Raw genomic sequence first — 23,209 nt, forward strand, 5'->3', positions numbered from 1 at the left:
TAAAAGGCTACGACCACCCCCACTCGGGGACTATCGTTCGAGGCAAGCTCGGATGACTCGGGCTATCGAATCCCGGAGGTACAAAGCCTATTAGGCAGTTTCTGGACTTAAAAGGCTACGGCCACCCTAGAAACGGCTCGAAGACGTCCGAAGCCCGTAATCAAAATATAAGGCCTTCATAAGTCAGAACCAGTTCAAAGGTTACCCTCGAAAAAATTATAGTCTAAAGTCATCTAAAAAGCACTTTGGAGGAACCTTCTGGTCATGCCGAGTCCCCACAAGTTCCAAACAAAATTCATATCTTGAACAAGTCTTGTTTGAACCTCCGAACAAAAACTTATTACTACGTTTTATTCCGTACTAAAGCATTTGAAATCTTTACAATTATAAAGAGGATGCCAAAATTAACGGACTCAAAAATTGCCAAAAGGGAAAAAAGCCTTATATACATTCCAAAAAAGTCTTTACAAAGGCCAATGAAAATGGCCTTAACAAAATAAATGTACAAACTGCAAAAACAAAGATTCCTAAGGCACCTACGCCTGATCTTCACCAGAACCAGCCTCGTCACCAGAGCCCTCGGGGTCTTCTCCATCCTTGAGGTCGTTGGAGCCCTCAGAGCCTTCCTCGCCCTCGGGTTCACCTAACTTTTTGGCCTTGGCCTCGACCTCGAGCTTTTTCGTCTCTTTAATCTCTGCCGACAGGTCAAAACCTCGGGCATGGATCTCCTCGAGTGTCTCCCTTCGAGACAACCGCTTCACATACTCAATAGTAACTTTCAGGCGGGTCGCGTCTACCTCAACATCAACCCTATACTAGGCCACCATTTCTTCATGAGTCTTCAACATCAGCCCTGGTTATTTCCGACACGGACTTCGCTCTTTCGAGCTCTTTGCCGAGGGCATCCCGTTCAGCAATGGCCGAGCCCAGTTGAGACTGGAGGTCTTTAATTTGTCGAGCCCGTGCTTCGGCCTTCCTTTTCACCACTTGGAGTTGGACTTCTACCGATGCCAGTTGTTACCAGGCGGTCTCCATCTCTTAAGCCAGCCGATCCATTTTTTCCTTCCAGACATCGGTCATGGCCTTAACCTCGTTTATTTCAGCCCGAAGTTGATCGATCCGATAAATATTCTGTTGGACCTACGAGGTTTAGTCGTTAGTCTCCATGGCTAACTCGTCATCGCTAATTTCAAAAATCTTCACATGTTCCACCAGGTTGGCATGCTTCTTCTAAGCAGCATCCAACTCGGCTTCTTCGTCTTGCTCACTCAGAAGTTTATACGTGTCCCTCTTCTCGGCGAGCTCTCTAACCTCAACCTCAAGATGGTTAGCCTTAGCCCGGTACCTGAGAAAACTTTCATGATGAAGTACCGAGGCCTGTAAAAATATAAAAGAGAGAAGACATGAGAGACATCAAAAACTAAGTTAGGAGACAAAAGAGCGTAATGACACCTTACCTGGTTCAGCGCCTGCTGCGCTTCGATGAACAAGCACGACACATCCACCTCGTTCATTTTTGCCTGATCTTCTTCGGTTACCAGGCACCAGAGGTAGTGAGCTACTCCAACAGGGACGGAAAGAACCCGGGTATCCTCTTGGACGGTGATGATTATTGACCGCTTTCGGCCAGGATCTGTACTCTGGGCAGTAAACCGGTTGATCACCTTTGGGCTTGAATTCAGCGCACCAGTTTCTGAAGGCGGCTGCTTCCTTGGCATCGTCAGGTCACCTAACCCGATGAAGTCTTCCAAAGCGGTCGAATCTACACCTTCAAAAAAAGAACGAAGGGGATCATCCACACTATGAGCCCCTTAGTTAGATTTCACCTTCACCGTTCGATCCTCTTCGAGCATGGACTCGGTATAAGAAGGTGACCTTGAAATATCTATTACACTGAGTGCCATCTTCGGGGCATGGCCGACATCCCGTGAAGTCTCGGCCCCGGTCTCCTCATCGACCTCCCTAATTTGAGGGAGATCGGCCTCATGAATCTCCTGTTCAATAACCCACCCACTCTTCGGGGAAGATCGGTTTATGGGCCACAAGAATATCATCCTCTTCGGGCTCATACCTGAGCCGAAAAAGCGAGTCTGGGTCCGGTGCTCGAGAGCCAGAACTCTCCTTTGGCTTGCGTGCCAACCTTCTGCTTGCCTTTTTCTTCTCTGACCTCGGGGAACCCAGAGCCTTTCTTTTCTTCTTCTCTCCTCCTATGGCCTCGATCTACCCTGAAGCAGAAGGTTCAACGGACAAGTCCTCGTCCCCTACTGGAGGCCTAAGCTCAATGGTCTTAGGCAAACCTGCGAAAAGAAAAGAAAGGAAATGAGAATGTAATGCTAAAAAGGGAGCCTAATGTTACTTATCCGGGAAAGAGATCTTACTGTGAAAATGGGCCTCCCAATGGCCCTTCGAGAGCTCGTGCCATGAGCGCTCCGAATAAGGCATCTGCGAACAAATACCCTCGATCCACTCCTTGAGCCGAGGAATGGCGTTTGGGACTCGAGCTACAGCTGCACCACCACAAATACTGGTAAGGAAAAAGGAGATGAACGTAAAATCGACATTTAAAGGAAAGTTGTGCTAACGTGATACATTCCGCTTCTCGGGGACTGGCCTAAATTCGGCATGGATCAAGTCTGAGGTCTCACCTGGACGAAGCGTCCCTGCTAGCCACGGTCCCGGTCCTAATCGATGCTTGAGAATGGGGCTTTGCTTGCCTGGCGTACGAGCTTTATCAGTCCCCTTATAAGATTCAGGGACTATACAGGCGGAGTAGATGATCAATGGTGAACCGACAAGAGTCGATTTTGTTCACAAAGTATCAAAGGGGGATTACGATCCTCCACAACATCGAGTGGATCTAACCGAGGCATACTTCATACCTCCTACTGGAGTCCGGAATAACTGGGTCCATCGGGCCCAGTGTGAAGGGATAAGTGTAAGCACTCAGATACCCCTCCACATGAGTAGAGATGGAATCCTCGGGCCTGGGGATTACTATGTCCTTATCCGCCCAGCCGCAGTCCTTTCGAACCGTAGGAAGGACGTCTTCAATGATGAAGCATATGTATCTAGATACCGCCTCACACCAGCCCTGCACCGGTGAGGGCTTTTCGACCTTAAAGTCATCCGCGACCGAACACCCCCTGAGGATGAAAATTTTCAAGGGAGGCTCAGCAGCCGGTTCATCGGTAGCCGTGCCTGGAGCGTATCTCTTGAGGATGACCACATCGGGGGTGGTCTCTTCGACTTCGGTGGTCGGCTGCGAAGAAGAAGAAGCAACTTTTTGGGGAACAGTTATGGAAGTTTTCGCCATTGTTATCTGGAAAAAGTTTGTAAAATATGAAGAAAGTTTGGGAGATGAAAGGTAAAAGCTTTGCTAAGAAAATCAAGTACGCTGGTTTGGGTAGAAAATAAGTAAAAACTTGCAATTTACTGAGAAATCTTGAAGAACGGAGGTAAAAATATTGGGGTATGAAGAAGGGCAGAGATATCCCGAAGATTCGAAGGTAGAAGCTTGGTCAAAAGGTAAAAAATGAACGAAGGAGGGGAGTATTTATAGAGGCTTCGCGGCGTTTCGCGTCCAGAGATGGCATGCCGATGGTTGACACGCGTTTGAAGTCATTATGACGTCGTTTCTATCACGTGGTATTGAAGAAGGAATCGAAGTGCACATGTCATTTCTGTAAACTTACTCTCCGAGAAATGAAGGGACTATCTGTATACGGATGAAACCGAGTCCATGGGATGCCTCGGTTTTCGATGACGTAAACGGAGCAAAAGACGTGACGGTAAGGAACCGAAGTCGAAGGGAAAGAGCCCCTCGAGTCGGGGTTCGGGTAAAACGCCTGCCCTCGGGAGTATAGGGGCCATGACCCCAGGTTCAGTTCGAATCCCAAATGCCCCGGAGAGCATTACCATATAATCGAGCATGACCAACAAAGGTCGTAATATCCGTGACCAGCCGGATGTCACGGCGTGAATCTCGGCACGTATCGGCAGAAAATTGGTGATTAGTCAAATAAAAGATTTTTATCTTTTATGGAATTGTACTTAGGGTAAAACTCCCATAATATATAAAGGGGGTCTGACTATTCATTAGATACTGTAAACACATATCAAGGCAATATACTCTTATTTTCTCTGTTATTCAAAGTACTTACTTTTGTTCATCAGTCCATCAGTAACGTGAGCCCGGACATTTCATTAAGTTGTCACTAAGTCTGGGATCAGTCTTCTTGATTGGTTTGATAATTTATTACGTCATTTATCTATTTAATCTAACGCAATTTATCATTTGTATTGAATTAACCTGCATATCCTTAAAATCACTTACAAATTTAATTGTTATCTATTTTTTTTTAGAGTAAACAAAATTATTAAATTCATGACCCCTCCATGTGCATACACATTAATAAGAAGTTCAAGACAGATAACTGTGCACCCTTAATTCTCCGTAAGTTCGTCAAGTTGATTATTTCAATCATCATTTTTTAAAAAAAATTGCATTTTGTTGGATTATTCGTCAGTTTCTAGCTTCTTGTGTTTATATTGATTTTGAGTTCGATATAGTCATGGTGACGGCCATGATGCTGACATATTAACAACTAATAGACTACAAAAAATATACTCAATTTATAGTATTGGAAAGTTTTCTAACTGTTATGTACTATAATCCTCAAAAAGTATTGGACAATCTTGGGAATCTCCAAACCAGAAACAACTTGCGAAAAGCTGAGAATGGCTGCTTAATCTTGAATTATTTGAATTGAATGTAGATAACTTGTGCGGAGCAATGGTCATAAGTGTATGACAGAGAGATTAAAGAAATTAAGTCACAACTTAATTGATATTGTTGTAAATCATTTGGTCAATCATTTTCGTAACAACTCTCAACATGTAATTCGGGTTTCCATACATACAGTCATAGTAATATGTCGATAAAAACTTATCCCAACCAAAAAATTAGAGTCCTATTATCTATAATATGTATATTATATGTATCTAATACTTATATATTTCAAAAATATAATATTTTTTCGATTATTATTTTTAAAAACGACTAAAATTATATATTTTTTTAAAATCATCATCTATATTTATTGCACAAACTTCTTAGAAGCAGGCAGCAATATAAAACACTTTAAAGTCAACAATATTGCATAGTCACAATTGTAACTTGTAGACTGAAGGTTTTTATGGTACATCCCGTGATTGGTGCAGCAGTAGGTGCATTATCATCTACAATGGTACAACTTTTGATGAGATAATTACTTTTGTATTTCCATCTAATGACAAACAAAAATGAAATCATTATTGAGTAATAATGCACGTCGCAACTTGTCCGCCGGTCATTAAATATTTCGTTCACTGTTGACTTAACTAACATTCGGCCTTTTATGTTGTACAGGAATTTTTGCTAACTTATTCAGCATCTATACCCGTGACAGAAGCTTGGTATTAAGAAATATCTTTCAATTTTAAACGAGAAGAAGGGTGGTAGGTCGTCCGTAAATTTAAGATGTGTAGATGATTTTATCGGACAAGTTTAAGTAGGGCGTTTGACGTAAAAATTGTAATTTTTGAAAAAAAATTAATATGTGGTGTTATAAGTTGAAAAATAATATTTAAAATTTGAATTATGTTTGGAGATGTATTTCACTTAAAAAATATTACAGTTTTGGGAGTGAAAAAGAATTCTGAAATTCTGAAAAAGTGATCAAAACCACTTTTTGGATTTTGAAAACTCATTTTCAAAAAGAAAATTTCAAAAACTTGTAAAATTTCATGCATAAACACATTTTTGAAAACAAAAATTTATGGACAAACGGGGCCTAAGATAACTTATATAATTTCCCTTAATTTTACTTTTTTTAAAACAAAGTAAGACTAGATAAAGACAACTATCTGAGTGTCTTATGGTTTGAACTTCACATTTTCTGACTGTTTCTACAAGACAACAGATTTCCAACGACTCTAGAATAAATTACATATTTTAAAGATGAATAAAATCTTGATCAGATATGGTATCTACGGATCTGTATTTTTTTAAAGTAAAGTTTGTTTTAGTTTTTCAAAAAAGATTGAAAGGAAGCATAAGAAATGGCCTAAGATTCAATCATCGGCCGTCTGCCGGCTCTAATGATTTAAATAACAATATAATATCTTGAACATAGTTAATGGAGTCTAGCACATATAGCAGTATATCCATATAGCCATATTATATAGGGTGCTATTTGTACATATTTTAATGAGTCTAGTGTAACCCCTCTTTTTTATATATATCTAGAAAAGCTGCCGGGAACTTTAGGTGAATTTCTCTTTTATAGCTATCGGTTGGTGGTTAATGGTCCTTCAAGATCATAATTACATAATATCCAAAAAAAAAAAACTAATTTAGGATCTAAATTTGATAGATTTAATAATATTATAATACTAAATATTATTTTTTTTAAATTATGAATTCTGAATTTGATATATATCTTACGTACTGTATAAAAATAATGAGTTCAGTTGTAAAAATAATATACTCAATAACTCTATATCTGTCTTTGCTCTTACCTACTCCCTCCCGTCCATATTATGTTTTTCTAAAAATATTTGCACACTTCTTAATAGATATATTAAATATTGTTGATTATAAGACATTTATTTTTTCTTAAATATCTCATTTAAACTATACTCTCCTAAATGGAGTAGTAACACTACTAAAAAAAAAGGGAAAAAACCGACATGTTGGTCGGTAATTGGCAAAAATCAATCGAAAATCGACCGATTCATGATAGTCGGTAGAGCCAATCGACCGGCTTCGATCGGTATTTTTTTACTGATTTCGGTCGGTCAATTAAATTTCGAAAATGACCAAAAAAGAAAAAAACTACTGAAAGAACTGACTGAAGTAGGTCGATATTTTTAATTATGTAATTAAAAAATGGATCATTTGAGAATCGAACCGGGTACTGTGGCTGAATACTATTCTATCACTTAGCGAATGGTTCATTTTGATTTTAGACTTTCTTTTATTTTAAGCAAAATACATAAAGACCCCATTAAACTTGTCCAAAAAATATGTTTGAACACTTAAACTAAGCGTGTGTTCTTTTGCCCTCATATTCTTGTTCGGAGTAAATTAAATAACACCCTAACACTATAATACCAGTTTCACAATGTGATGTGCTTTATACACGCGCCATATCATTGCCACATTAGCGCCACATTAGAGTCATATCAGCACCACGTTAGAGCCACGTCAGAAATTATCTAAATTTTGATTTTTTAACCTTTTGTTTCTTTTTGTCTATTCACATTTTTTTCCTTACTCATTATTTATGTACACTAATAAATCACTAATTAATTATTAAATTCCTCTTAATTATAATTTTTTCATCGAATTCTCATCCATAGATACACTATAAATTTAAATCCCTTCGATCTTGGTTTACTCTCCTCTTTTTTTTCCTTTATCTAATTTTTTTTAATTTTTCATTTCAATCTTCAACATCCTCTATGATTTTTTTCTGTTCAACTAACCGTAACAGAGAAAATACGAGAAAATGCTAAATTAATTTTTTAATTTTCAGAAAAAAGAATATTCATTGAATTACAAAACATAAAAAAAGAAGAAGATGAGTCAGAACAAAATTTGAACAAAAAAGAAGAAGAAGAAAGAAGACGAGGAGCACTAGGGGGGGCGAATGGAGAAGAACGACGAAGGGGGTTAGAAGAAAGAGAAAGAAGATGGGCGGGTTAAAAAAATGAGAGGGCCCAGTCTTTATTTTATTTTATTTTTATTATACATTAGCAGCGGGCCCACTTTTTTAAAAATTTTACTCACTTTTATTTTATTTCTTTTTTCTTTTTCTTTCATATCAGCCTTTAGGGTGTTATTTAATTCACCCCGAACAAGACTATGAGGTAAAAGAATATTCGTTTAGTTTAAGTGTTCAAATCTGTTTATGGACAAGTTTAATGAGGCCTTTATGTATTTTGCCTTTATTTTATTTATACTTTTTAATTGTATTTTCGCTCGAAAATAAAATTACCGACCGAAATCGGTTGATTTTTAAAATGACCGACCGAAATTACCGACGGAAAACGGTCGATTTTTTGAATATTAATTTTAATTTAGTTTAAAGAAAAAGCTAACCAAAGTTGGTTGGTTTCTTAAAAATAAATTTCGCGGGATGCAAAAATAGTTTTTCGTAATTTTGTGTCAAAAAACAGATAGAAGTCGGTCGGTTTCGTAAAAAAAATTTGATTTTTTTTTTTTGAAAAACCGACCGACTTCAGTCGGTTTTTCGACCGATTTTTTGATTGACTGCGGTCGGTTTTGATCTAATTTCTAGTAGTGTAATAACGATATACTTGAAAAATAATAATAAATAATCCTTCTTTTTTTTATTTAAAAAGGTCAAATATTATGAAACATATTTAATTTTGCCAAAATTACTAAAATTTGAAACTAGGGGAGATTATCAAGTAAAATTACTTGAATTACACGTCAAGAATCTCTTTTACAAGTCGAAATATTCTTGTTTCCTTTTTCCTGTTAGTTTATTATTAAAGTATTTGTAGAAAACTAGAAGGTGAAAACTAATTTGTCACGTTTTTCAATTTGCACTTTCTCATGATGGTCCTTCTACCACAAGATAATGTACACAAGAAGACAAAGGCATAAATAAATTAAGCCATTTAACAGCTAGAGGAAAAAGGCAACTTCTGTATCATGTGTTGAGAATATATACACATCAGAGAATCTACCAGTGATCATATCTTGACTTTTGAATGACAGCTTGACTTAATAGCAAGAGAATTAACCCGAACGGAAATTTCATAATAGTTATAAACAGTTGCATGAATCTTGAAAATTTTGAGTACCTTCACTTTACCATGCAAAGTTGAAGTGGATGTCAACTTGTCAAGTTCAAAATTCCAGCTTCAACAGTTCCATTTTCAATTAGGATTTCACCCACTGAATTCATGTTACCGTGGTAACAAAGAGAGAAGCTACCGCGTTCTTGTATTTGAATATTAAACTAAAGCATGATGTGCAACTTCAAATCATATATGTTCTAAACAAGGACTTATCTTTTGCTGGTGTGTGATTACTAAAATCAAAACAAGGCAAAATTAAGTTCATCTGGTTGGGCATTGGACTTGGACACTGGCGCTTTCTGCTGCTTAGATTATTTGACAACAACTTCAAGGAGTTTCTGGGCCTAATTCTGCACACAAGTAGTCCAGCCAATATTATCACTAAAATTTGTACATTATATCATACTATTGGGCCGCCACAGATATACAGACAACAATAACAATTTGGACAACCATCTATTGCCTATTACAAACATTCTTATCTGATGTTATAATTGTTTTGCTCCTAATCTCTATATTGAATCAATTTTCTCCTTGGAGCTTACGAAGCTTAAGAACGACGTTGTCTTCTATCTTTACCTGTGGTCAATAAAAGAAAATCCAGCAGTCCAAAGACTTACAACTAAAAATAAGGAAACGAATTTTGGGGAAAACAAAACCTGAACAAGAAATCTAAATGGAACACAGAAAAAATACATTCAAACTCAAAGGATAAATAAGTGCCCCCATGCAGGATCGAACTACAGACCTTCAGTTTACAAGACTGACGCTCTACCACTGAGCTATAGGGGCTTATTTGTTAAGTTGTGAGTCATTACAATATTTAGTTCATAAATCTTGTATACGTATCGACACATTTCAAGAATTAATTAATACGACTTTCATGAGGACGTTAAAATAATGCTATCACATGTTGTGATTGGGACCCTGGGCTCCAGGTTTAGTCAACAAAGGCCCAATTCATTAGATCCCATCTTCGAGACTAAGGCCCATTTCATACAAAGACAACAACAAACAAAGGGAAAAGCTATACAGTATAGCCGTTCCAAAAAATAATAGCCAGAAATTTATATATTTCTTGTATATTAACGTATAATATGATATACTATGCATATCTTATAGTATATATTTTTGGTTTATTTGGCTATTCGATGTAATTATTTTTGATTGGGCAGTCAAATGTGTAACTTGCCCAGTTTAATTTAGTGGTAGTTAACACAACTCTTTATACTGTATGCTGCATATAATAGTGGAGTAGCAAACAACCAAATAAATAAAAAAAGATACCAGACTGTAGGAATGTTTATTTACTTAATTAATTTTGGATGAACAGCGATGTGTACTAAAGTAATGAGGCAAATTCTTCCTTTTAATTTAAACACACGTACTACTAGTCAAGCAAAGAGGTTTATTAAGTGGGAAAATAAGTCACGGTGATGGCGACAATATGGACCTTAATATTTCCAGTCAAAATTGGATTTATAATCAGTTTACAGTTATTAATCCCAATTTGACCCTAATTATCAACTTATTAAATCAATCACTCCTTTTCCCTTTCCCTTTTCCCAATTTGATGATTTTGTTTTCTTTTTTGGTTTATTTTTGGAATGGGTCGATTTATTTTGTTGGATGTAACGCCTTTCCGTACAAGTTTACAATAGCACATTTAATAGGGGAGTAAGTAACAGAAGAGCCAAATTTGGAAAAATAGTGAGCGCTAACGCTACTAATATAGTCTTGTTTTTCCTCGTCCTTCTCGTCTTCCAATTGTTGCGCCGGTCGCCCGGCCCCAAACAAGACAAAGAGTATACTCTTAAGAAACCCCACAAAAAGAAAACAACTATAAAATATTGCCACTCTGTTTCTCACTGTTGTTTAGCTTTCTTGCTTTTTTCTTTCCCGATCAACATCAACAAACACCTCCTTGTGTTTTTCTTAGACGGCCATAAAATTTCGCTCAACTCTTTCTTTCTCACCAATTCTGAAAAATATGAATGACCTGCTAGCGGTTAGTTTATTTTCTTAGACTCCTGTATACTTTTGCTGTTTTGATTACTATGAAATAAAAAAAAATGAACTTTTTTGTTACTTCTATTGTTTAGCCTCCAAGATTTCAGTTTTTATGATCATAGTTTGTGCTTTCGTTTAATTTCGTTGTGAATTGAATTCCGTATCTTAAGTTTGCTTATACTAGTCTGGTGAAATTTGTAAAGATTGGATTTTTATGTAAGTTGGTTTGTTATATCATATGTATCAACTTATTACTTGGTTATTCAACTAGTAAGTATGTCTTTTTATGCACCCAAGTGTGTGGTGGGTTGAGAACCATGAGGTCTCGGTTCAAATCATTGGGTAACAGAATTATCCGGTACATGTGTTGGTGTGAGGTAGCAGGTATCCTATAGAATTAGTCGAGCTACGTCCAAGCTGGTTCGGACACCACAATATCAAAATAAAAAATCAGTCTTTTTATTGTAGAGTTTGAACGAGAATTAAGGTTACTCCTCCATATCCTTATTTATTTAGTTATGCTTTTTCTTGTCTTTCCTGCTAGCTATTGCCTAACTGCAGATATATTGATAAATTGGAGTTTTTGTTTGTTCTCCTAATAATTTTGTTTTGATATTTATGTATATCACATATTCACATTATCTTGTACTTCAAGCACTTGTTATGAACGTTTGTACATTAATCGTTGTTTGGCTTCAAGTAAGGGGAATTATGTTATATTGAGATTTATTGTTATGCAATTTTTGTTACTCTTTCAGGATTCAAGCTTCGTTAGTGCCAAAGATAATGCTTCCAAAGAATCTGACATTGAGATGGGCAATCGGTTTACGAGGAGCCAGTCAGATTCAGGAATGGACACCTTCAATAAGCAGGTATTACTTCATTGACCCAGGAGTTAGTTTAAGATGATCGAAGTAGTGCAATTCTCATATAAAGATAAACTTTAAGAACCAAATTTTCACACGTTTATTCTCTGATCGCCTTGCTTCTCACATATGTTACTTTCCCTTGTAGATACAAGAAATCGAGAAACAGGTTGATAAACTATCTGGTTTGCTGAAGAGCCTTAAGGTATTTAATCTGTTATAATTATTATTTTCCTTATCAAGTAAGAGCCTTAAGGTATTCTCATACATATTCTGTGCCTTTTTTAATAGTTTTAATTGCTTTTCAGAAGCCATTTGGATCTATTTATACTTTCTTCTTTTGAAAAGCTGCTATGCTACCTATATATATTGTCCCACTGTTAAGACAATGAAGTCTTGGCTCCATTGAGGCCTGCTTTTGCATACTTTAAATTTTCAGTAAAATTGGTTCTGGCAAATTGAGTGAATTGAATAGCTTTCTTGAGTTGTAAGGGTATATTTCTTTTACAATATTGTTCCAGAGTACTGTTTGAGGTAGGTAGTCACATTGGTTCAAAATCTTTTCAGCTGTGTTTCTTTTGGTTGTTTGGGGATGGGGTTGAGGGTACTATCTTGTAATTCAGTTGATGGGCTCTTGAAAATGACATACTCAAGGGAACACATAGCGCGTTCACAATCTGCAAGATCATCAATTCAGAAGATGTTCCGGTGATTTGGCTGACAAATACTCACTTAATCTTTGAGGTTTACCAAATCTGGAACTTGAAAAATGAATTAAAGGCTTGGGGATAAATGTACATTGAAAATAACATCCCCTGATGTACTGTGGAAGTCTGTTGCTTAAGAAGAACTATTGGTAGCTGTGTAATCGGTTTCATTATGCATTTCAAGCACTGATCATCACTATTATTGGAGAACTTAAGAATAACTATGGTGCTGCTTTAACTTTGTGATTCTAACTCATTGTATGCTAAGAAAGATGACGGATTAAGGGACGGAACAGGAACATGTGATGTGAACTTGGGTTCAGGTTTTTCTCCTTATGCAGGAGAAAAGTAAAAAAGTAAAAGGAGGCAGTTTTGCACCCAAGGATGTGAGCTAGGGGTCAATGAAGTGGGTTAAAACCATTGTAGGAGAAAAGTAAACAAGTAAAAGGAGGCAGTTTTGCACCCAAGGATGTGAGCTAGGGGTCAATGAAGTGGGTTAAAACCATTGTACACTCGAATCCCAACTAAGGTAGCAACTACATGCTAAAATAATCGAGGTGCGTACAAGCTAGCCCAGATACTTCTTTTGGACCCAAAAGATAATCTTTGTTTGCAGTCTGAGAAAATAGTTGGTTGACAAAAACTTAAGAGCCAACTAGGCAATATTTCATAAGGAATCAGAGTAGTTGTAGTGGTTACGACAAATTAGTCATAGCTAATTAGTATTTTGTTTTTCTTCTAATCTTTAAATAATCAAAATATCACCTCCGCAATGTACTGTAGAAGTTTGTTACTTAAGAAGAGTGTTGGCAGATGTATACTGGGTTTCATTCTACAGGAGATCGGAACTATTACTTGAGAATTTCAGAACAGCTAGGGTGCTTGCTTTAACTTTGTGATTCTGTTGGCTTGTATGCTGAGGAGGATGACATTTAAAGGATGGCGTAGGATAACAGTCTGAATATTGGTTCGAGTATGGAGGCTAGTTGGGGAAAAAAAGAGACTTTAAATTGCCCTTTAAATGGCAAAATATAATCTTCAATTCTTTATTGCCAGTCTGAGAAAATAGTTTGTTATAGAAAATTAAGAGGCTATTTGGAATTGGTATGGCCCTTTGTTCCAATTAGCTGCTAAAAGCAAGAAGTCAGGATAAATTGTTGGCTCCCTAAGAATGTGCTCTCAGACGAGTGTTTAGACAGCGGAGAAGATAAATAGGCTCGTGGTCATATACATTTCTTCTGCCAAAACAGCAGTGAGAGTAAAGGATTATGATGTATGTTCATGAGGTTTATACTTAGAGATTGAATAGGCAAAAACATCTATACAAAAACAAGACACCAAGCTAGTGGCCAGTGGATCTGGAATATATCAGTTGTGGTGGGAGAAGCAGGGAAGTGGATAAAGTGGGTTACTTCGACTCAAGGTCATTTTTAAAATATTAAGTTACCAACCGTTTTAATGCCCAAGGTTTACAAAGTAAGTTCCTTTTGATAAGTTGATAAAATAACTTCTATTACATGGATGGAACTTTCCAGATATGCTACTAGTCTACTACTACAGAAAGTTGGTCGTGGTGTGAGCTCATGAGTGGATTGATTAAATTATTTCCTTTAAAGTTTGGAATGCCTGACATTTTGTTCAAGGAGTTTGTTTGATTAGTTAATGCGTTTAACTGGACCTATATCAGTACTCTTTAATGGGGAGAGTTCGATAATTTCTTGGATTCATAGCTTGAGGATGTTTGTGTGTGTCCTTGGGTTCACTAAAACCTCGTTAACTTTCCTTGCATTTTGAAGCTAAATGCTCAAGTTAAGCAATTAATTGCATGTGTTCTGATCTTTCATCTGATTATAATTTCTTTACCCTTTCTCTAGTAGGAGATTATTTACTAACTGAAATTATCTTTCAGGATGCTAATGAGGAATCAAAATCTGTTACTAAAGCATCGGCAATGAAAGGTCGGATAAGTATTTCATATTGTTTTGTATATCTAACAGATTAACTATTCATCTTTTATTATTCTGATCTCTTTTACCTTTAAATGGTTATTGTATCATGAAAATATAACTGAAAGATAGTCAAGTTGGTCAGTCAACAGAAGGCAAACATTTTCTTAATCCATTTACTATAATACACTTGTGAAATATTAACATGGATAAGTTTATCTATCACTGAAGAGAAAATTGGCCTTTGTTCCTTTACTATGAACCTAAAAGGCAAGTTGATTTTTAGCCAAGTGCTGACTGACTTGCTATTAGAAGGCAAGTTGATATGTAACATATTTACTAGTATTAGAATACTTGTGTGGTTAAATATATGACTTTCAAATACAGCAGTTTAAGTTTGTCTCATCGAATTATTTGTTTCTTGATAATCTGTAGTCTGCTAACCACGAGTTCTCAAAAAGCGGTTTTATTTTTTTCCAGCTATAAGGAAGCGGATGGAGAAAGATATAGACGAAGTTGGGAAGATTGCTAGAAATGTCAAAGCAAAAATAGAAGCAATAAATAAAGAGGTAAAATTATTTATTCTCTATATATTTGGGTCACCCAAGCAGTTTTTGAGATCAATATTCATCATTTAAAAGCACTCTAATGGTTCACTTTTCTTTAGAACTTGGCTAATCGACAAAAGCCTGGATGTGGAAAGGGTACAAGTGTTGACAGATCAAGGACAAATATGACCAAGTACATTTAATGAACAGAATTTTTCATATTGCTTGATGTTGTTTTCCACCTCTTGTGCTTGAGCAAACATAATCATGTTCTTCCTTTTTATTGTTGATCTGCAGTGCCTTGACAAAGAGGTTCAGAGACGTTATGATAGAATTTCAGGTTTAGACAAGCTTTGTTATTTGGCTTGTGCTGACTTTTCTCTTCGATTTATTCGTTGTGATTTATGTTCTTCCAGACATTAAGGCAGAGGATAGACAACGAATATCGTGAGGTTGTAGAGCGAAGGGTGATCACAGGTTTCGATCCCACTTTTTATTCCAAAAGAAATATAACTTTAGACATCTGCTTATCAATGTATATATTTCCATATGTTGGTTGATCTAATAAGTGGTTTTATTCTTTTCTTATCTCACAACTGAACAGTCACGGGAACTAGACCGGATGAGGAGGTGAGTGGAGTACTGCGAATTATAATTCTGATAAATACAATTGCTTTTACTAATTGTTATTCTAATGATCATGTTAGACTATCAACAACCTGATAGAAACCGGAAACAGCGAACAAATCTTCCAAAATGCTATTCAAGGAACAGGGCGTGGACAGGTACCTCTTACTACATCATTCTCTTACAGTAAATACCTTACGCAGCCTAGTCAGCAAGTTTGTATGCACGACCACAGGCTGAATATATTTTATATACTTAGAGCGTTCAGTTTTGCAACAAATTGTGTGTTTCATTAAATATCATTTGTCTATCCTTCTCATTTTCTCCTCCTATTTCAGCTGATAATAAGCCCAATTGCAGGTCCTAAGCACCGTAGAAGAAATTCATGAAAGACATGATGCAGTGAAGGAAATTGAGAGAAAGCTTCTCGATCTGCATCAGATTTATCTAGACATGGCGGTTCTGGTTGAAGCTCAAGGAGACTTGTTAGATAATATTGAATCCCAGGTTTGCTTTTTAATCCCTCCCATTATTTCTACCTTAAAAAACGAAAGGGTCTCCACACCACTATATCGGATTTCTCAATGGAGATTTTGTTCAGGTGACAAATACAGTTGATCATGTCCAATCAGGGACAACTGCTCTTCAGACTGCAAAGAAACTACAAAGGGGCTCTCGAAAGTGCATGTGCATTGCCACTATAATTATCTTAATTATAGCAGCTTTAATAGTCATCCCCATCGTTGTCAAACAACCTTGGAAGAGTAACAAGGGCGCTTGATTGTTTGTGTTCGAGCTATGTTTGCAACTGTTTGTGTGTTTGTCTTTGGCTTATTGCGGGATAGAAAGTTAAACGTCTACAATTTCACACGAGTCGTGTTAGCTTGTCTATAGTTTCCTTGTTGATTATATTCTTTTGTTTTGGTCACTTTGTTAACTAGATCTTGGTGTAAATTGTCTGCAAATTGTCCATGGATTTGTGGAAAAGTATATATCTTTTTAAGTCGTAAAAAATATCTTATAACAGAATCTGATATGAATTCTGCCCTGTGCTAGAGATATTGATAGCGTAAAATGGACTAATCTTTTAACGGATAGCTAACCCCATCTTTTTTTTTGTGTCTATTTTTCACTTTTCTAGCTATTTGCATAGTTCGTCAAATTAGAGAGGTTAGAGTTGCTTATGTATTGATGTTGTAAGGTAAAAATTAAAGACAATTTATTACTAGTATTTTTTTTAACTAGCTTGATACAATTATTGTTTTAATGGCCACCAAGCTTCTTCAGATAATCCATTCATATAAACATATAGTTGATGATTCTGACCAACAAATAAATATATAAATAATCGAATTCAGAATTCAAATTTTCAGCTAGCGTTTCTAAGTTTTGTGAATCTTCACGCTTAGACACTGTTATTTTGCAAAGCAACTATTATTATATCAAAATACGGCTTTTAATTGTAATTTCTTAATTGACCTTAAAATATCAATTTTGTATACTGAACAAGATTTTGCAGTTTTGGAATTTTGTGAAATGTTCTCGATCGAAAAGACAATGAGGGAGGTATTTAAGCAGAAAAAAATCTTAGATTTTCAGAAGGTTTCGTTTGACTACGATTCTTTACATCTTCAGGAGGGAATGGACCTACTTTTCAATTGTTATTTTCAATTATAGCAAGTAAAAAATATTATTAGAACATGTTACATATTTTAAGATGCCTTAAAGTAGAATATCATATAAGGACGTACAGGATGTAAATTATATTTTTCTCAGGTATCAGCATTAGGGAGCAAATTTTGAGAAATGATGGATAAGAGGACGTTGAGCTTTGAAAATTTACTGTTTTAATTGATAGGAGAAAATATTTTGGAATTGCTTAAGTCAAGTGCTTAACTTTTTGTTGGTTCAATTTGTTTCTCTGGATTTATAGGTGAGATATGCAGTGGACCACGTTAACATGGGTACAGATGCACTTCAAACTGCAAAGAGCTTACAGAAGAAATCAAGAAAATGCACGATAATAGCCATAATTATTCTTCTGATTATTGCTGCCGTTGTCGTGCTCTCGGTTCTTAAACCTTGGAAGAAATAATCAGTAACACATAATCAACATTACTTGCTCTGAATTCATTTCTTACTGGCCTCATTCCCATACCACTCTCTTTTTTCTCTTCTTTTGTTATGTGTATCATCCTTTTTCTTTTCAAGTTGTATTTTTTTAGTAAGTTGCCAGTCATATTGTCTCTGTGTGACCTATAGATCACGGGTTCGAGTCGTGGAATCAGCCGCTGATGCTTGCATTAGGATAGGCTGCCTACGGCTCTTTCTCATACATTGCATGAACGTGGAATGCTCGTGTACTGGCTGCCCTTTAATAAGTTGCCAATATTGCATATGGGATAATAAGATTTAACTAATGATTCTTTTCCTTACACTTCGGATAAAAATATTTCCTAATTGGTTGACTAACAAGTTTCATATTGAACACAATTAATGTTTCTCAGCTAACTTCAGGTAAGGGATAATCGGTTTGCAAATATTAAATCAGAGTCGATTAATCCTCAATGAGGTAAGGTCTTTGCTTCACATCCTTGAGTTATTATCTCACAAATCATTAGATTATTTCTTGGAGCTAAATTTTGGAGCCTAGTGAAAGGATCAACAAATTCATTAAGCAGCAACAGGAAATCGGGCACAATTTTAAGTCCAAATAAAGATAGAGATACAAATAGTAAACTACTAGGCAATTTGAGGGCCAAAATAATGCCCGAAATGATTCAAATCCCTGAAAAATTATTAAAAAGCTGAAAACAAAATTATTGCACTTGAAGTCCACAACTTGAAAATTGAGATTGTTCCAAAGCTCCCCACATCTTCTTCATCCTACAAAAGAACTCTCTTTTTGTCTCTTACATCCTTGCCTTTGCAATCACCATACTTCCATCACCCAAATTTGTTGTTCCTTCCCTTGTCCACTTCTCCTCAAATTGCTCCTCAGTCACTCCTGCAAATTACCAGATTTCACATACTCTGTTACTAATAATTCTTCTTGAATTTAACTTATATACACTAACTTTTATACTACCAGTGCATTTTAATCCATCTTAGTAGGTGATATGTTGTGACTTGATAGTATAATGTATACAATCAGTATATATGAGTTAAACTCGTAACCTCTTTATAACAATCTTGTTTGTTATAATTTTTTTTTTTTGTTACTGTAAAGTGTTGTTATAGAGAATATATATATCATAATATGAAAATTGATTCCAAAGAAAACTTGGCCTTTACAGTGAAGTGTTGCTATAGAGAATTACTGTTATAGGTTGGTTGTTATAGATAAGCATAAAAGATGTGCAAAACTTTAGGGATAGGGTAAGATGTTGTACCTTTGCCCATAGCAGCAGTAGAGGTGATACCTCCTTGGACAGTCCTTAGAACTCTATCATAGTAATTAGCACCAGACCATTTCTGATGAGCCAATGTGTCAACTCCATGGGCTCTCTCCTCTCTCTGTATTTTCTCCACATAGGCCAGCATTCCCCTCCTTGCGAAATCCTTAGCAAACGTGTCAACAATAAGGGCATCAGCATGAAAACCAGCCAAAGTAATGAACTGCCAACAGTAACCCAACTTGGCTATTCTTGGAATGAAATCCATCATTTGTGCATCATTCATTCCTGATGCATCCCAATTGAAAGATGGAGATAAATTATAAGCCAACATAATTTGAGGCCTCATTGACTTAACTCCCTCAGCAAATTTGGTGCATTCAACCATATCAGGACTTGAGGTTTCCATCCATATTATATCAGCATGGTTTGCAAAAGCCCAACCACGTACAACTGCAGCTTCTACTGAACCTTGAAACCTGTAGAAACCTTCTCTGGTTCTTGGCAAGTCCCAGTCCCAGAAAAGATTTGGAAGTCCAAGTCTTTCAGTAATTTCACGAGCTTGCTCATGTGAAAGGCATTTTTCAAAACTTGAATGAGCCATCCACTCGTTCAATCTCCTTTGCTTTTCGGACTCCGTAACGTTCATTTTCTTGATTGCATCCACCACACATTGAGAAAATGTCTTGAGTTCAGCCATTGCTAGCCATTTATCCTCAAGGGCTTGAAGTTCAGGCCCGGTTTTGCCCGCTGCCATAGCTTCGGACATAAGAGTAGCCAAACTTTTCCCCTTCAGATTCGGGTTCGATACACCCAAAATAAACTGGTGATCCCTTGTATCCACATTGGTTTGGATCAGGGTTGCTGCTACAGCATCAGTACGAGCCACAAGAACCGTTTCCGTTCCCATAACATCAAACTGCAATCTGGCAGCCACTAGCCTGTTGATGTGTTCACTGATAGCAACAAGAACTTTACCAGCCATATGACCACATTTCTTGGTCACAGATGACTGATCCTCAATGTGGACTCCAGCGGCACCGCGCTCAACGAAAAGCTTGCAAAGCTTGACAGTAGCAGTAGCACCACCAAATCCAGTATCACCATCAGCAATAATCGGCTTCAAATAATCAATAAATGGAGTTCTTGCCCTCTCTTCTCTACTCATGCTCATTCTTGCTTCCCTTTGTTTCCTATCATGATACTGTTGAGCCATAAACAGATGTTCCACTTTGTTTGGAACAGTATCATAAGGGTAATCAGCAAGATCAGGGCCTGGTTCATTGGATGTGGTGTGAGTAGAGGAACACTGCCAACCAGAAACATAGATGGAGTCCAAATGTTTGGCCATCATAGTAACTTGAACAGGGTCAAGTGCACCAAAAGTTCTAGAGGCAGTGCCATTGGCTTGGTGAGTTTTGAGTGTTCTCCACAGCTTCTTGGCTAACTCATTGGATGCATAGCTTTGTCTCATAGTACCTCTTAGTGCTACCACATCCCTAGCAGAATATGGCCTCTTGGTTAGCTGGAACCTCTCTGAGTTCCACCATGCTTGCACCTCTGCTACCTCTACTTCAAATCTCCTTTCCTCTTCCATTATCTGTTCATGCAAATATTCCACAAATTAAAAATACTACGTAAAGAAGCATATAAAGACATTGTTAGGCTCAAAGAAACCAAAGATACCCCTAAATTGATGTGATGTTATTCATTTTCAGAGGCGGAGCCGGAATTTGAAGTTACTAGGTTCAGTATTCTAGTTCTTTGAGGTTACTGAGTTCTAAATTAAGAGTTTGTATATATTCAATAGATTTATTAAGAAAACTGGGAATCTGGACAGTCTTTTTCAAGAAGGTGTCACACTATTATTCCTATATAGCCTCTCTTTTTTTTCCAGCTACAAATGTAGTATTTTCGAACACCAAACAAATATCTTACAACAATTATCATGCCTTACTCATAAATAACTTGAAATCAACTATATGAATTTTCGTTGTTCATGTCGCTTCATATGCAAACAAATCTTGAATGGAAAACAAAAATGATGTTGAAATCTTACCATTGATGGAACTGAGAAAGATGCAGCCATGGCTAGAACTCAATATTTTTGTTTAGTGTACACAAGTTTGTTTCTATACAAATGCTATAATGAATTGTTGATGTAATGGCTGAGGAAAGGACCTCAATTTATAGTAGTGAAGATAGATGAAGGTTCTTAAAACTGATGCCAAAGGATAAGAAAATGAAAAAATAATAATTTTCCACATCATTTCACCAATTAATTTTAGGTCTTATCTATTTATTTATTTTCATGAAGATAAAACTGAAGCTTTGCCTAAAAGGTGTAGATATCGAGGCAATGGCGGTTTCGAGCCATGGTTTTGCAACTGTGATTGTCCGTTTCCTTCTTGTATGACCTCACTCATTATAATTGTAACTACTTCTGATTTTCTTTTTAAATTGTTGCTTTTTGCACCATGCCACTCTCTCCTTTCCCTTTTGTCGTTGGTTTTCTATCTTGGGAGTAGATCCAGAAGGAACTAGTTGGATTGTTTAACTGGACATCAAAAAAATAACTAAATGGTATCAATTAGTAGTATATAATTTGTTTTCGATGATTAATACATAGGTTTAATTTCATTCTTCATACATAGAGAATTATCAAGTGAAGGCATGCATAATTTATGCATAGACGTAGAAGGAAGGGTGACAACGACTTAGAAAAAAGGTGACACTTGCAAAAGAATTCCCCATTTGTTCAAATTCAAAACGAAGAGGCCAAACGGAGTAGAAAGAGTCAAAGATGTCACTTGCATGTCATGCACGGTTCCAAGTAGATGACATTTGCGTAAAATACGTAGCCAGATCTTATCGCTCCAGCAGCTCGCTTGATCTCAGAAAGGAAAAACATTAATATTCAATTTGACGTTTGTACCAAATAAATAAATATTTTAAGTAATATATTTTATTGTTTTGAAAAAAACTAATATATTTTATTTATTATTTTTTTAATTATTTAATATTTAATTATAATTAAGTAATATGTATTGTCACTTTAGTATGTGATTATTATAGTTGATTTGTTTGTCGGTAAACACCAACTACGTAAAAATATCGTTCATCTCACCAAATATAGAAGTTAGCGTAAGGTTTTCTGAAAGAGTTATGTTATGAGTTAAAAATTAAATAGTTCTGTTTTATTTTATATGAAAATTATGGTTGTAGCCCGTTTATGCTCTTCATGAGTAGTAAAAAAATTAGACTACATTTTTTTTAGTTCTCGTAGAAAATAAGAGGAAACAACACATATTTTCTCTATCTTAGAGTTTAGCAGTAACGGATCTACATGGTCACTCGTGGGTGCTCAAGCACTTATTACTTTTGACCAGAACTTTGAGTGAACACTTATAACTAAACTTATTTACTTTATTTTTTAAAACTTTTATCGGCGAACACCTATAACTTTAAAATTTTAGATCCGCTACTGCTGCGTAAGAATGCTTAATTGTAACATCCCAACGTCCTATATGACAATGCAAAGGGAGAGTTTTTGCAATTTTCTAATGTAACCAATGTGGATAAACCCAAAGAAGTTGAACACTCCATGTAAATCCAAACTGTATTCCTTAATTAATGACTCCTGCAACTGTTCAACAAAATTGCAAGTACCCCAGAGAAACGCAAGTCCTCCGCTTTCTTGCACCAGGTGGAAGGCCGTTAGCGCAACACTTGTACGCCGCGGCTGCACATTATGTGGCAATCATCGCCATCGGTGGTCAAATTATGTATAACAGATAAGGTTTTCGGCGGCCGGACATTCAGCTCTGCTTAATTTCTGTGTTTTGACTGCCACTGCTTTTTCAGACGCTTCAATGTGTTACTTTATTAGATTTAACTATTTCATTCTTCATCTATGCATATTAGGGGTCGTTTGAGGGGTGTATAAGAATAATGTTGAATAAGGTGTATTAATAATGTAGGGATTAGTAATGTAAATATTAGTTATGTAGAGATTATTTTTTATTCTTTGTTGTGGTGTATTAAAAATTAAAGGCATTGCATAATTTTTAAGAAAATTAGTTGCTTATAAAAATGACCTCCATATTTTTTAGCCTCAACGAACTTTAAGAATAATTTTATCTTTAATCATGTTAATGCATGCATTAATAGCCTTGGTATCGCTAATACCATGGATTGCGTACATATACATAGGATAATACCAAATATGTTGTATAATTA

At 36.2% G+C, this 23,209-nt stretch overlaps 2 protein-coding genes and 1 non-coding gene across 5 annotated transcripts; 1 reads left to right on the forward strand and 2 right to left on the reverse strand.

The window, feature by feature from the left end:
* Positions 1-9,591: 9,591 nt before the first annotated feature.
* On the reverse strand, positions 9,592-9,663 carry TRNAT-UGU (transfer RNA threonine (anticodon UGU)). The gene has a single exon. It is a non-coding gene; the product is annotated as a tRNA-Thr (tRNA).
* A 907-nt stretch (positions 9,664-10,570) lies between these two features.
* LOC104108608 (syntaxin-132-like) lies at positions 10,571-17,749 on the forward strand. Of its 3 annotated transcripts, none has more exons than XM_009617686.4 (12): positions 10,571-10,879; positions 11,640-11,753; positions 11,896-11,952; positions 14,364-14,412; positions 14,881-14,969; positions 15,068-15,141; positions 15,246-15,288; positions 15,365-15,425; positions 15,553-15,578; positions 15,656-15,733; positions 15,936-16,082; positions 17,509-17,749. In XM_009617686.4, exons 1-12 carry the CDS (start codon positions 10,862-10,864, stop codon positions 17,668-17,670), a joined length of 918 nt encoding a protein of 305 aa, XP_009615981.1. In that variant the 5' UTR covers positions 10,571-10,861; the 3' UTR covers positions 17,671-17,749. The 3 variants fall into 3 exon arrangements, with proteins under 3 accessions (XP_009615981.1, XP_070037459.1, XP_009615980.1); XM_070181358.1 differs by lacking the exon at positions 17,509-17,749 and adding an exon at positions 17,352-17,393 and having other exon boundaries at positions 10,574-10,879; XM_009617685.4 differs by lacking the exon at positions 17,509-17,749 and adding an exon at positions 16,177-16,615 and having other exon boundaries at positions 10,577-10,879.
* Positions 17,750-18,228: 479 nt separating this feature from the next.
* On the reverse strand, positions 18,229-21,189 carry LOC104108609 (isocitrate lyase). The gene is made up of 3 exons (XM_009617687.4): positions 21,030-21,189; positions 18,968-20,570; positions 18,229-18,582 (listed from the first exon to the last, which is right to left on the reverse strand). The coding sequence occupies exons 1-3, from the start codon at positions 21,057-21,059 to the stop codon at positions 18,488-18,490; spliced, it is 1,728 nt and encodes a 575-aa protein (XP_009615982.1). The 5' UTR covers positions 21,060-21,189; the 3' UTR covers positions 18,229-18,487.
* Positions 21,190-23,209: the final 2,020 nt, after the last annotated feature.

Source organism: Nicotiana tomentosiformis, chromosome 7 (assembly GCF_000390325.3).
Source record: "Nicotiana tomentosiformis chromosome 7, ASM39032v3, whole genome shotgun sequence".
NCBI lineage: Eukaryota > Viridiplantae > Streptophyta > Magnoliopsida > Solanales > Solanaceae > Nicotiana > Nicotiana tomentosiformis.